The sequence below is a fragment of the Alligator mississippiensis genome, chromosome 2 (genome assembly GCF_030867095.1).
Source record: "Alligator mississippiensis isolate rAllMis1 chromosome 2, rAllMis1, whole genome shotgun sequence".
NCBI lineage: Eukaryota > Metazoa > Chordata > Crocodylia > Alligatoridae > Alligator > Alligator mississippiensis.
The window spans coordinates 245,149,134-245,163,450 of NC_081825.1; the positions used below are offsets into that span (position 1 = coordinate 245,149,134).

The following is a 14,317-nucleotide window of genomic DNA, read 5'->3' on the forward strand; positions in this document are numbered from 1 at the left end:
TGCCTTTCAAGAACAAGGTACATATTGAACCCAGCGACACAGGTCAGCAACATCAGAAGCAAAGAACAGGCCAGCCAATAGGGGAGTTTGAGTGGAGAGTTCACTGGAAAAGTTTGCCTGGACATTTTCTTTCTTATCCTTTTGTCACTGTAAACTTGCTAAGTGGAGGCAGGTAAAGGAGGAAGAGGAAATTTCTCAGGAAGTATCTGCAGAAAAGGAAGAAAGAGCTAGCAGGAGAATCAACAGGATGGCTGAAAGAAGTTGCAGTGCCTCTGCCACTATCAATCCATACTTTGCCTGTACCTATACAGACTCTCTCCAGACATGGCAACTAGTCACCAAGGCTTCCACCCAGGTTCTAGTCTGGTTTTGCAGGGACTGCTGCCTGCATGTTTCTGCTGAAGACAGCCAAGTAGGGGAGAAGAGTGACTACATGGCTCTGTGTACAAAAGTAAAGAGGCTGGGAGCCCAGGGATGTTTTCACTGATCCTTTCAGTCAAGGGTAAAGGCTCAGCTAAGAGCAGATACAACCTGGAGAACAACATAGAGATCAGCTGGGCTTTGGCTTCTTCAACCACGGGGTGGGGTAGTGTTCTAAGAAGGACTGGTAGGAAGTGACTGAGTCCAACCCGATGAAGACAGGGAAGAGTATCTTTGCGTACAGGTTTGCTAACTGTGTGGAGGTTCACCGAGGGATGGAGACAAAAGCCCAGAGATAAGTAAAAAGCCAGGGGACCTGGATACAAGCTAGGACTATCACATAAACACCTGGAACATTTGTACACTAATACAAGAAGCATGAGAAAGTAAACAGGAAGTATTGGCAGTCCTGGTACAATTGAGGAATTATGATGTAAATGGGATTATAGAGAAGTGATGGGATAGTTCACATGATTGGAGTATGGTCATGGATGGGTATAACTTGTTCATAAAAGACAAGCAGGGGAAAAAGTAGGGGGTATTGCTGTTTATATAAAAAGGAGATATATATATGCATTCTGAGGTACAGTACAAAGTAAAAGTTAGGCCTACTGAAAGGAGAAGGTAGGTCTACACATGTACACACATTCCCACTGCCCTCCACCCCATTTCTGAAAACTATTTTTTCAACAGATGCTTCATTGTAAATTCAAGTATTTATAACATTAAGCAGATATAGTAATGGGAAGGGAATTCTTGATACTTGGACTCCAATCCTTCAAAAGTTTTATATACATGCTTAAAACTTTAATCACTTGAGTATTCTCACTGAATCTATTGGGACAATTCACCTGCTCAACTCTGCAGAACTGAAGCCTTAATCAAAACGTTAAAAATATTTAAAAGATTTTTTTGAGGAATCCTGTGCAAAATAATGCTGGAGAGAAGAGAAAAAAAATAAGAGAACTGGTAAACATGGCATGTTTGAACACAGGATTATAGAACCCTTCAAAAAGCAGCTGTAAAACTTGTTACTACACAGAAAAGATTAAAACCTAAACAGTTCTAAGCATCACTGATCTGTTCCTTGCTAGAGTCCCTCTCAGGAAATTTCACTGCCTGAGCATCCCCATGTACTTTAGTTATCTATCAGATACGGGGGTCTTGTTTCTTCTATCCAAACAGATGTCCTAAATTGCCCAGGGTATCTGATCTTTCCTGTTGAATCACTACACATTAGCTTTTGACTACAAACAGCCTTTCTTTGAAGTCAGGACAATATAAGTATACAAGCAACCTATTATTCTGTTACCAAACACCTACTGCCATAATAAGTACCACAGTAACTTTTCTCTGTTTGGACTGGACTCCGTTTTGCAGGGCTTCCCCACCACACTGCCTTCAATCCAAGCTGGGCAAATTAACTTCTTGCCTGCATTCCAATCAACTTTCTTCATTTACCAAAGTTGATTTTAAGCAGCACCTCTGCTGGAACTTTTGTAAATATAAAAGTAAGTTCCTTAACTCTCCCGGCTCTCCCACATCTTACTATAGTTCAGTAAGGTCCAACATTTTTGGCACTAATTAGCCCCATACCCTCCTGCAAATTCTACTCTGATCCCCTTCCCCAGCCTAATCTGCTGTTCTGCTCTGCCCTATCTGCCACTGTTACTGGTCCTATGGCAGATCAGCTGTGAGCTACATGCAGAGAGTGCACGGCCACTTGTGCTTGAAGATGTCCTCACCTACCCCTAGTAATCAGCTGAATATGAGGGCTGTATGAGGGAGAAGCTACAAACTCTCTCTTGGTTGACTCTTTCAGTCAAAGCCAAAGATATCTGAGAACTGCGGCTAAATTATGCAAATTACACATGCAGACCAAGTTCTCCAAAACTCCCTCATATGACCTATTAGTGGAGGATCCTCTAAATTCTGACCAGAAAACTACTAAAGTGTTGAGCAACTATATTCTAGGAGAAGAGAATGCTGAAACCCCAAGGCTGCATGAAGACTTAAGACTGTGAAGAACAAGGGGCATGGCAGGGCTTTTCATTGAATCATAGAAAATTAGGTTTGTCAGGGACCTCAGGAGGTCATCAAGTTCATCCCCAGCTAGATCATTACAGCCAGAGCTTTGTCAAGCTGGGCCTTAAAAACTCCCAAGGATGGAGATTCCACAACCTTTCTGAGTAACTTGTTCCAGTGCTTCATCACCCTCCTAGTAAGACAGTTTTTCCTAATATCTAACCTAACCTCACTTTGAGGATCTGCTCCATGATTTTTCCAGGGACTAAGGGGAGTCTGACTGCTGTGTAGTTTCCCAGATCCTCCTATGTCCCTTTCTTAAAGATGAGCACTATATTTGCCCCTTTCCAAACTTCCATGACATCTCACCACAAGTTTTCAAAGATAATGGCCAGTGGCTCCGCAATCATAATGGCCAACTCTCTCAGCATTCTCAGGTACAAAAGATTCTTGAGCTCACAATGGCTGCATTTTCAAGCTGAGGTTGAGGGGCCCACACCCAGCCTTGAACTTGCAGCCTTCTAGTTGCCGGCACTGAACAAAGGCCTCTGAACCACAAGACAGCTTTTTTGTTGTGTGTTCGTGTTTTTATACCTCGGGAGCCCCAGGCATTAGACAGTGATCTTTTTGGTCTCCCAATACTTTATATTCCATTTTTGTGAGGTTTCTCTTTTGGGGACTTTTGCTGTCCCATGCTCTAAACTGAAACAGAGTCTAATTCAGTCTCTTGTGATGCTCACTTTGCCACCTGCTTTGCAGACAATATCTCCTGTACCTGGCAGGACTTGGGGACCACCACTTTTGCAGGAGAGTCAGAGTTCAGGGTTGAGGAAGCAGTCTTGTCCTGTTTATATGAATCAGTTTAACCTGCTATCACCCACTAATGTAGAGGGTAGGATAAGGGTGACCATCTGTGTATTGGACCTGTGTTTGTCCTGACTTGTAAAAGCCAGCCAGGGGAGACTGGGTACACTGCTGGCTGGGGTTGTCAATGCCTCCCTTTGGGAGGGCAGGGTACCCAAATTTCTTAATTAAACCCCTGAAGACTAGACAATGTCAATACTCTGGGGCTAAAGATTACTCATGTCAGATGCAAAACTCTGCTTTGAGAAGATATCGCTTTGAACCACCACTGATGGAACCAATTCTGCTATATGATCAGATTTTAGCTAACTTGGTTTCCAACCCCCTCTGCACTCTAGCTCATTACAACACCCCCAACCCCAGATTTAACAAGATCCAAATATCATAGATTGAAATTTGAAGAAACTCAAAGTGAAAATACATTGCAAATTTAACAGTGAGGGTCACATACCATTGGAATAGAATATACTGTGTTTCTAGTTCAAGATTGGATGGCTTTTTAAAGCAAATTCTCTATTGCATGTAGAGGTTATAAAGCACAATGCAGGAATTATTGGGTGAAATTCTGTGGCCTGTGTTTTGCAAGTAGTCAAATTAAATAAGCATTAGGATCCCACCTAGTCTTATACTTTGAAAAGAAGATGCTCTTGTGTAACTGCTGGATTTCAACTGAGTAATCTGGGACCTCATACACGTTCTTCAGATTCAAGCTAGCTCACATCTCTATTTTGTTTGCTAAACGGCTAGATGATGGTTTGGTCTTGAATAAGTGATGTGAAAACTACCACCATAAAAACAATTACTTGATTAAAGGACAGAGGGGCCTTGGTTGATCCAACATTTGCTGCTATCGTGCCTACTAAAAACATTGCAAACTAGACATCTCTTTGTTATTCTAAAAAGTTCCTTGGTAAGATGTTGAATCTCATGGAATCTGCTTACAGGTAATAACAACAATACCATTTCTCTGAAAGACAGGTCCCTCCTTAATGAGTTCTTGAGGTGGTATGAAAAAGTTTCTTCCATCAAGTGACAAACTCTTTAAGACTATTCATTACTAAATAGTAAAATCTGCTGATCAGAGCTCAGAGATCCAATGACACAAACAGTATCTTTGAGACAGTTTGAGGAAAAAAGCTTGAAGGATACTGCTTGACATTGGTAATTGTTCTCTCGATTCTGCATATCACAGCGCATCAGTGACATAAATGTAAGGGAACAGAGAAACAGTCTCTTCAGTCAGATAGATCACAAAAACCCTTGAGAAGCAATCTGAGCCAGAAGGGCTGGTTTATCTATTTAAAGTAAAGGACCTTATTATTGCTACATTAAAATTAGCCCTGATATTTTCTTTTAATATCCCCAAAAGGAACTTGAACAAAAACTGAAGGACCTCTTGTTCTCTAGAACTAGAATAATGGATATAACAGCAATATATTGGCAGGCCTGAAAAGGGGGAGAAAAGACAGAAAAGAAGAAAAACATTTTCTGTTTCTATGAAGTACCTCCCCACTTCAAAAGTTCACTTATTTAGCCAGGAAGAGAAGAGACAAAAATGTCTTCAGATAAGAAACTTCAAATGGAAGCCTCTATGGCACATGAAACAGGGAGCAGAGGATGAAAACAGAGCAGAGACTACAAAGGCTTGCAAGTCATGGGGGAGAAAAAACATTTTTAGTAAACTTGTCTGCAAAATCTTTTGGGGATCTGACCGCAGTAGTATTCATGAAGCTTTTCCTTTGTTGAGAGAAATCTTGACTGAGATAAAGAAAGTTGTTTCTGTAGTCCAAAAGTTTAGTTGACTTGTCACCATGAATCAGGAAACATATATGAATTCTACCAAGCTACAAAAAGGCTCTCAGGTAATTCTGGTCATAGTTACAATTGATCAGTAAAAGATAAACATGGAAATCTCCTCACCACCCTGAAGACCAAACAAAGAAATGGGAAATGTGCTTTCATTATATATTAAGCAAACCTCCACCTAACAAAATTCAACTTTGACAACAATAGAAGAATTCAATGTTAACTGTACAGAAATCACCTTGGAAGAGCTTAACAGCTGTCAACAAACTAGAGCACTATAAAAGGCAGCAGGGCAGAATAAGATCGTTACAGACATGCTCAAAATAAGCAGCACAGAGTTTCAGTAGCATTTCTCTTCACATAGAGTAGACGATTTGCCACAGAAAAAACAGGAAAAAGGGCTCATCATAAAAACACCTAGGAAAAGGGAAAGGGATCCAAGGGACTAAACTGGTGAGAGATCATTCTTTCTTCTTAGAAACCAAGATATTTCTAATGATAGCTATCTCCATACGCATCCATAAATTAAATGAAGCAAAAAATTATTGCTGCTAAAGAATTAGATCTTGTGATCAAGCAAATCTAAAACTAAAGTTTTAAAAGTCAATTATCCACCCAGGATTCCAACATTTTAGAAGGAAGACCTTCGAGTACTGTCAATGAGCTTACTCACCTAGGCAGTATCTTCCACAGCAACTATATTTACTCCTCAGCAGCTAGTGTGGGCAGATAAGCAAAGCTTTTCAAAAGTTTCTCTCAATGAGGAAATGTAGCACCATCCGTGGTAGCATTAAGCAGCAAATCTCTATTAGCATGCTTCTGTGAGTACTGGAGTCATGGGAGCGTGTCAAGATCAGTCAAATAAATTAAATAATTTTCACTGTAAATGCATACAGTGGAGAATCAAAGTGATCAGCAGGGGGGGAAAAAAAAGAGAGAGCATTGAGATCTTAGAACAGGCACAATTATTAGCTGTGAGACTTACCTGGGCCACACTGCAAGACTGCCAATAGGCTTCCTTAACAAACCTTATTTTGATAGCCCCAGAAAAACGGAGAGACTTTGAGCCCAGGCATATTAAAAACCTGAAGGAACAAACTTACAGGCTACCAACCAGAGCAGATTAACTAAGGACAGAACTGGTTGGTAAAAGTTGACCTCTACCTTATGCACATGATGGTAAGAAAAAAAAAAGGAGTGGACTGTAAACAAAAGTAAAGAAGGGCTCTGGAATATCCCTGAAACGGGTCCTCTTGTTCCAATTCAATTCTTTTTACGATCTTCAGAAAATCTATTACTGGGAACACTGCTCTGACCTTCCTGTTTATTCTTAAGAGCACGTAAAAGAGCAGATTGGGTATATATTATAAAGACTCTTGTATAATTTGTTAACAAGGTGAATAATATCCACCAAGATTTCAAATCTCTTCACTTTCCTGAAAGCTGGGCTAGTCCTGCCTTTTCCAAAGATTAGGTGGGAAAATATTGACAGATGCATCACTTATTTAGAAGATTATATTAGCCAGGAGACACCAATTAACTACTTTTTCCTATTTGGGCAGCCCATTACTCTTTAAGCAATGACAGCAGGGTGTTACAGAGGAAGGACCTGCCTGAGGCCTTGAGAAAGTGTCAGAGATTGCACAGCAGGGAAAAAAAAAAAAATCACTAATTTGATGGAACTTTTCTTAAAATCTAAGATGACAAAAAGGTTGGTCAACAACTAGTTAGGGCTAGGATAATGAAAAGGTGTACAAAGTAACTCTCTAAGGGGCCTGGAGTCATTGAAGTCTTCTAATTCTGGGCGTGACCCTTTGTGAACAGTAGGAGAAAGAGGAGAGCAAGTCTTCTGCAAGAGTTGGGAAACTAAATACCACTTACCCTGGGGAGTGTGGAAGAATTGGGAGGTGTGGGAGGGGAAGGCAGTTTCTCATTTAAAACAAACCCCTTGGTTTGCCACAGTTGCCAACAGTGTGAAACTGACACTGCCTCATCTCCAACCAAATAACTATTAATGCAGAAATAAGAGGAACATGAATGGGAGAATGAATGACTAATAGAGGACAGAACAGACATAAGAGTTATGGCCCTCTCGTTATACATAATATTTATTCCATTTATAAGTACAGTAAGTCCAGCATCTTGGACATTTCCTTCCCCTCTGACTGATCTAGTCCACAAATCCTGAAGCCAAACTGTAGCAGACAGAAGTATCAAGCAGGAGAAACTGGCTGAAGATCTCTAATCACAAATGTCTCCAAAAGCTATCCTCAAATGATATACAAGGCATATAAAGTGCTAGTAACATGGGGGAAAGAATTGCAAGTGCACAAGGTTGTGTAGGGAAACCAAGAGAAATTTCCAATTTCTTCTTATATAATCTAGTCCGATTTGATGAGAGGTGGGCAATTATTTTGGCTGGAGGGCTGCAGGGGTAGTCCCACCCCTGGTCACCATCTTGGGACCTGCAATCCCACCCCCTAACCCATGACCTTTGCCACCAGAAGTCCTTCCCCTTGCCCCCAGAAGTATTCCTTTTGGGAAGGAGGTCTGCCATCTTAGAACCGGAAAGCCCCCAACTTGTATACTAAAAAGTCAAACATCCACAATTACATTTTAATTTTATTTAAAAAAATATTTTTGTCCTGATTTGTGTGTGTGTTGTGTATATAGAAATGATTGCATAAATCACTCAAAATTAAGTCTTACTTTTGTATATTGGAGGAGGGTGTGGGTGGGTATGGGGTTTGTGGGGGGATGTGGGGTGTGTGGAGAGGGAGGGGGGATGTGGGGTGTATGGGTATGGGTGCACGTAGCAGTGAGCGGGGCTGCCCCCAGAGGCGTGTTGATGCGTATGCAATTGTGTGTGGGGGAGAATTTGAGGGTATGGTGGGCATGCATGGGAGCTCCCCTACTCCCCCAGAAACTGTTGCTCGGCTCGGGAGAAGAGTGGTCCCTCCCCCTTGCTGCTGTCCAGCTGTTCCTGCTGCAGCCACCCAGAGTTCACGCTGCAGCAGGCTGTTCTGCATCTCTGCTGCACTACTGCGACCTCCGGGCTGCCTAGTATGACAGCAGTGACAGTGCAGAACAGCTGCAGGGCAGCCCAGGTGGTGGTGATGTGGCAGAGAGGGTAGCCCAGTGCAGTGCAGACTCCAGGTGGCTGTAGCAGGAATGGTGGTACAGCAGCAAGGCGGAGGGACTGCTTTTCCTCGCGCCAAGCAACAGTTTGCCTGGCCGCTGCTGCTGCTGAGCCTGGACAAGTGAGTCTGGGTCAGGGCTGCATGTGCAGGGTCAGCAGCAACGGCAGCCAGAAGGAGCTGCCCCCACCTGGGTTGCTTAGAAAGGCAGTCCAGCTGCGAAGCTACTGCAGCCCCACTACATTCCCATGGGCGGCAGGACATGCCACAGCCAGGTGGGACCAAGGGACCCACCATGGGCCGGACAAAGCCCCTTTGTGGGCCAGATCAGGTCTGCGGGCCGTATTTTGCCCACCCCTGTATGAGATAAAAGGCAGAAAAAGGATTATCAATTAGGACTGAAATAAGCAAAAGGTACCCACATAAAAGAATGAGTAAGATAAATCTAAAATGCAATTTCACCTTTCAAGAGAGAAGAAAACCTGGGACTGGCTTTAAGGTAATCATTTAAAGGAACCTTGACAGCTATGAATACAGATAACAGATTAGATCTAGTTATTAATTTTAAAGAAGAGAGCAGTAAAGCCCATTTAATTTTGTTAAATATAAACTAACAACTATTTTTAAAAATGAAAATAATGAATATATAGATAAACAGTACCTGAGGTAATACAGCCTCTATAGCCACTGTCTTGGCATTGTAACATGCATACTTTCTGACTACATTAATCACTCACTAAGCCATGCTGTTTTTGATGGGTCTAGGGACAACATATTTTGGAGAAAACTCCTTCAGTAATTTGTGTTCAGTATCTCCTTCCACCTTAAATCCAAGCTGCATAATTCCTGAAGTTGTCTATTTCATGCTGCATTCTGGTATTAAAGATTTTTCTGTAGAAATATAAGGTTTCCTACTCATTCTGTTGGATTTCAAATATTATTTTGATATTAGTTTGTCAGATTTCAAGCAGTAGTTAAAGATAGTCTGCTAAAATCCAGATACAAAAATTCACCTGTCACCTTTAAATGTGGAATTTCTTTTGGAGTTTTAGTAATATTTCAGTAATATTGTATTCTTGTCCCTTTATTTCCAGACACTTGCTGACACCATAGCCTCTAAGGTGCTTCCATTAAGGATACAATATATGTATACTTCGTTACCGTTTTATCCCTGAGTCGTTCTCCATGGATAAGAAAATCAGCACAGCTATTCTCTTCCTGGTGAATGACTTTGAAGACTGTGACATAGCTCAGTCCACCCCCTCCAAGTGGTAACCATCCGCCACTTGAGTCATCCCGGGTCATCACCACAGCTCGCACTCGTGCATAACTATTACTGGAAAAGATGTAAAAGAACAAATAAGCTTTTCTGTAAACATAAAATAGCTAAGCATCCAGTTTCATTTGAAAACCCCCAAACTACATCAGCTGATATAATGGTTGCTGAGTGTTTTCTGTGCTTACTGCAGTCAACCAGAAGAAGCCAGAGCTTTAAAAACTATCTGCTAATAAACTAACTTAACATACTCTTAATTAAGAGTTTAAAATAAAATTGTTCTATAGACATATATCCTTGTCCTTGGACATTTTCTATATAAATCTATTGTATTGGAAAGCCTGGATATCAGAGACACTAAAATATGGCATAAGCCTCCATTCAAGACACAAACTGCTTAAAAAACTAAACCAAACAAATCCATACAATTCAATGTTTTAATTATTTCTGGGAAATCAACTGCCAAATTATTTTGACTAATCAGGGAGTAAGTGAGACTATCAGCATGAATTCCGTACATAGTCCAATATGGAATCCAAAAGGACTGGATCCCAGCCCCACTGACACCAGAGTAAAACAGGCCCTAAGCCAGGAAACAAATTTATTTCTATTTGCTTTACAAACTACACAATTTTACCAGTCCCAAAAGTTATGTTCTGTAAATTAAAAAAAAAAAAAGGAATTATTTATAGTTCTATATAGTATGTGTAATAAGATCATAATTCACCAAACCACAGATGTTTCACCAAACAGAGTTGCATATTTATGCACAGCTAAAAAGTTATTTATTGTAGCAAGAAAGAGAGAGAAAAAGATAAAACAATCTTAAGAATATTTGTGTATTTGCACTTAACATTTATTATTGGCTTCCCTTTTCTAATACCATTTAAGGAAATTAACTTCCATTTCACAGGTCATATATAGTTTTGATATTTGCAAAATAAATGCTACAAGAGGCAAGGATATTTTGGTGATATCTTTTATTGGACCAACTGCAGTTGGGAGAGATATTAAGACAAGTTTCAGGCACTGACCGCCCTTCTTTGGGTCTGAGAAATAAACATCTTTGCATGACCTGAAGTTTGCATAATTATGGTAAGTGCTGGTCGCAGAGAATGTAATAACTGAACTGAAATCTACAGGAGAGTACTATTTATAAACAAATGCATTTGGAATATGAGACAATGATTTACTAAACTGTCAATTTTAAAAACCAAAATATCCCATTCAGATTTTCAAAATGTCTATAAATATTTTAAGTTTGTGGTGTGGTTTTTGGCTTTAATTGGCAATTCACATTAAAAAAAATGCATGCTTTTCACCACTTAATGGTCAAATACTCAAAACTGAGGAAACCAACAAATGAAAACCCGTTTTAGTTTAGAGACCAATGAAATACAATTTATCAAACATCCCCCCCACCCCCACTACATTTAGTAACTGACAAATCTTTGCTACTATCTGTAACATGAATGATGTGTGCCTCTGGAGGCTGGGGGGGCATGGCGACTATCCACAGGCAGCAAGGGTGTGGCAGTGGTAGCAAGCAGGGAGCTCCCACAGGCGGCCACAGCAGTGGTGGCAGCAGGGGAGGTGGGGGTGGTAATCACCGACCAGCAGTCGCCACCACCCATAGATGCTACCAGCAGTGTTGGCAGCAGCCAGCTGCTATCAGGGACTGCGTGCAGATGCCACCAGCGGTGTTAGCAACGGGGGCAGGGGAGCATTGGCAGCGCTTTTTGCAGGGGGTGCACCATCAATCTCAGGGGGTGCATGTGCACCCACATGCATCCCTTATGCATCATTAATGATCTGTAATGACTGCTTAAGTAGATCTTTGGGCACTGTAATTATTTAGCAACCCCTCTTACACAGGGGACAACACAAATATGTATATCATATATGTACATATACATACACAAATGCAGTCTACAACCATGGTACTCATTCATATATTTGAAAAGGAAGATCATTAACCAAATTTATCTAATACTTAACACTTCACACGGTACTGAAAGTCAATGAATCTGCAATTTAAAGTCTAGAATTACACATACTTTTTTTTCTTTTTAAGACTAAAGATCTTAAGTGTACACGTAAACATTTATAATACATATGCCGCACACTTCCTTTGACCAATGCTCCCTGAAGCATGAATACACAGATCTTTATGAAGGATATCAAAGCTACTACGGCCTCCATATGAATCAATGGGTATATGGTAGTGTTACAGTGATGGGCCACAGCTAACACAGAGGCAGCTTGGTCCAATATAAGATTTTTTTCATGCCCAACAAGTCTTTGCCTCTCTCTATATTGGGAAGTGCCATAGTTTTGTCAAAAATATTATATTTCAACTTCTTTTCCATTAAGGGAACCACAAAGGGACATTCAAGTTCACAAATAACTGAAGGTACTGTTACAGGTTACCTTCAAACCATTACATTGCCATAAAGTTAGAACAGTTTCAGAGCATTCAAAGGTTAAGGCTTAATACCAGGGACAGGCAATTATATTGGGCAGAGGACCGTTTACTGAGTTTTGACAATCCACCAAGGGCCACATGACAGGCAGCCAGGGGCAGATACATATTAATTTTCTAAATTTTTTTAGGGGTCCCGCAGGCTGGACAGAATGGCCTGGTGGGCCACATCCAGCCCACAGGTCACATTTTGCCCACCCCTGCTTAATCCTCTCAAATCTTAAAAATACCCTGTTTGAAGTAAATGGGCAGAAGTAAAACAAAAGGAATGAAAAGAAAATATTTTTAAAAAGAAACAAAATCTTCAACATGATTCACTGCTTTAAGATTGGGTTAGGGGTGGGGGCAAAAGTTGGGTTAGTACTTGCACCACAGCAGCGCTGAGATTCAGTAGGCTGGGTCAGGGTAGAGCATGCCACATCAGAGCACAGCTGAGACCTGCCTGGGTGGTTTTCATTTTCTGGCTCATTCTCTTCATGGAGGAAGACACTATTGCTGTTGCTGTTTGTACACCGGTGCTAAAGCAAGCAGGAAACTGATGAACTGTATCTGGGTGCTCAGCATGATTGGGGTGTGCTGGGGTTGCACCCCCCATGTTGCCTTGGGGCCAGTATCCCCCACCAGCCCTCCAGGCTGTAGGGATCAGGAGAGTTGAAAGCTTGCCCACAGAGCAAAAAAGTGGGAAGGGGTGGGAATGGTGCATCATGGGATGGCGGAGGAATGAAAATTGAGTGCTTTATCTCCCCAGAGCGGACTAACAGTTACCCATATCATTCCAGGGTAAACAGATCAAAGGCTAACCCTTGCTTGAATTGGCATAACTTTAAACCATTTAGAGGGTACTTAGCTTGGGTTGACATCCTAATGGATGAATGCTCCTGTTTTAAGTGCCTTTATGGCTGTTTAAAGGTAACCTGGAACACCATCCTGATCCACTGTGTGTATTAACTGAAGCATAGAACATTCTTTTTTGTTTAAAAAAAATAATCAAGGAGAACTTTTTTTTGTCTATTTTTTTTTTTTTTTACTTTTGCTATGGTGCTTAGGATCTTTGGGAATAATTAATTTAAAACACCTGCTTAAAAAACCCATAACAGGCAATTTTACAGCTTTCTATGTTTAGAAACTCACCTCACAGCCTATTTACTAAGTAGCACTTCAACAGGCAAAAGGTTCCATTTTCACTAGCCCTTATAAATACAGCATAAATCAGGGGCGTCAAAAACAGTTTCCTGGGTCAAATCTGAACTGAGGGGCTCTTCTGTGGGCTGGATCCAGCTAGGGGCCCAGGGTTGTGGTAGCAGGACTGGCAGCCACAGGGTGAGCAAGGCTGTCAGGGGCAGGAGGCTCACTAATGGCCATGTCCACCAGGGCCCAAGATTCTGTGGCAGGCTGCACTAAGCTGTACAAAGTAGCTCTGCAGACCACATTTTGGACACCCCTGGCATAAATAATTCCACCTTTCAATAGTATCAGAGCTACTGGTTCCTAAAATGTCAAAGAATGTACATGTTCACGGGAATTTTACGATCACATTTCTCCCATGAGTTAGCTATGGGAAACCTAGAACAGACAAGATTCCAGCACCAGTCAGCAGCACTGGAGTACTTCTTAGTCGCAGATTTAATGAATATGGCGGTTTTGGGCTGGGGAACCTAGAAGCCTTGAACCTTGTTTCTGTTATCTTTCCCACAAGGACTCAAATATGTGAAAATGGGTAGCAGCACCAACAACTCTTCTCTATGTCATAGTGCAAATTAGTCTGAGGATACTTTACACTGTGAATGGAGGAATTACATCTACAAGGACCTGGGCACCTTATGGAGATAACAGTTATCTTACATGATAACGTTGAGCTACAGTTAGTGAATGAAGCAGAAAGGGTTTTCCACAGTGTGCAACGCCTTTGTTACAAGATTAAAGGAAACTCACTTTACCCAGAACCCACAGCAAGTTTTCCAATGGAAACTATCAAATGTGTACCCATTAAACTTGAAACATTGTTTCATAATTTTACACAGCAAAAGTTCATCAAATGACTGTGCTTTGATTCCACATGGTCTCACAGCAAGTGTTAGCCTTTGTTAGCAGCGTAAGACAATTTTGAATTTAGAATAGAAACAAAAAATATCAGGGAATAACTACTGTATTTACCCAAACCCATGATGACTTCAAATTTAAGATGACCCCCCCCCATCCCACCTGTCCACTTTGGTGCCTGTCCCCTTGCCTGCCTATCCCAGCCACTGCTTACCCTATACACAACTCTTGTTCTAGCTCTGGCCCTGGCCCCTGGGGTTGGAGCAA

General features: G+C 41.3%; 1 protein-coding gene and 1 long non-coding RNA gene across 2 annotated transcripts in view; one reads left to right on the forward strand and one right to left on the reverse strand.

The window, feature by feature from the left end:
- LOC109285447 (uncharacterized) overlaps positions 1-9,450 on the forward strand; it is a 99,337-nt gene extending 89,887 nt beyond the window's left edge. Inside the window, exon 2 of the long non-coding RNA XR_009460200.1 lies at positions 9,347-9,450. This is a non-coding gene — a long non-coding RNA (uncharacterized LOC109285447). The remainder of the gene's footprint in view (positions 1-9,346) is intronic.
- SPRED1 (sprouty related EVH1 domain containing 1) overlaps positions 1-14,317 on the reverse strand; it is a 98,796-nt gene that overhangs the window by 42,767 nt on the left and 41,712 nt on the right. Inside the window, exon 2 of the mRNA XM_014595453.3 lies at positions 9,414-9,588. Within this exon, the coding sequence (XP_014450939.1) occupies positions 9,414-9,588 (175 nt within the window). The remainder of the gene's footprint in view (positions 1-9,413; positions 9,589-14,317) is intronic.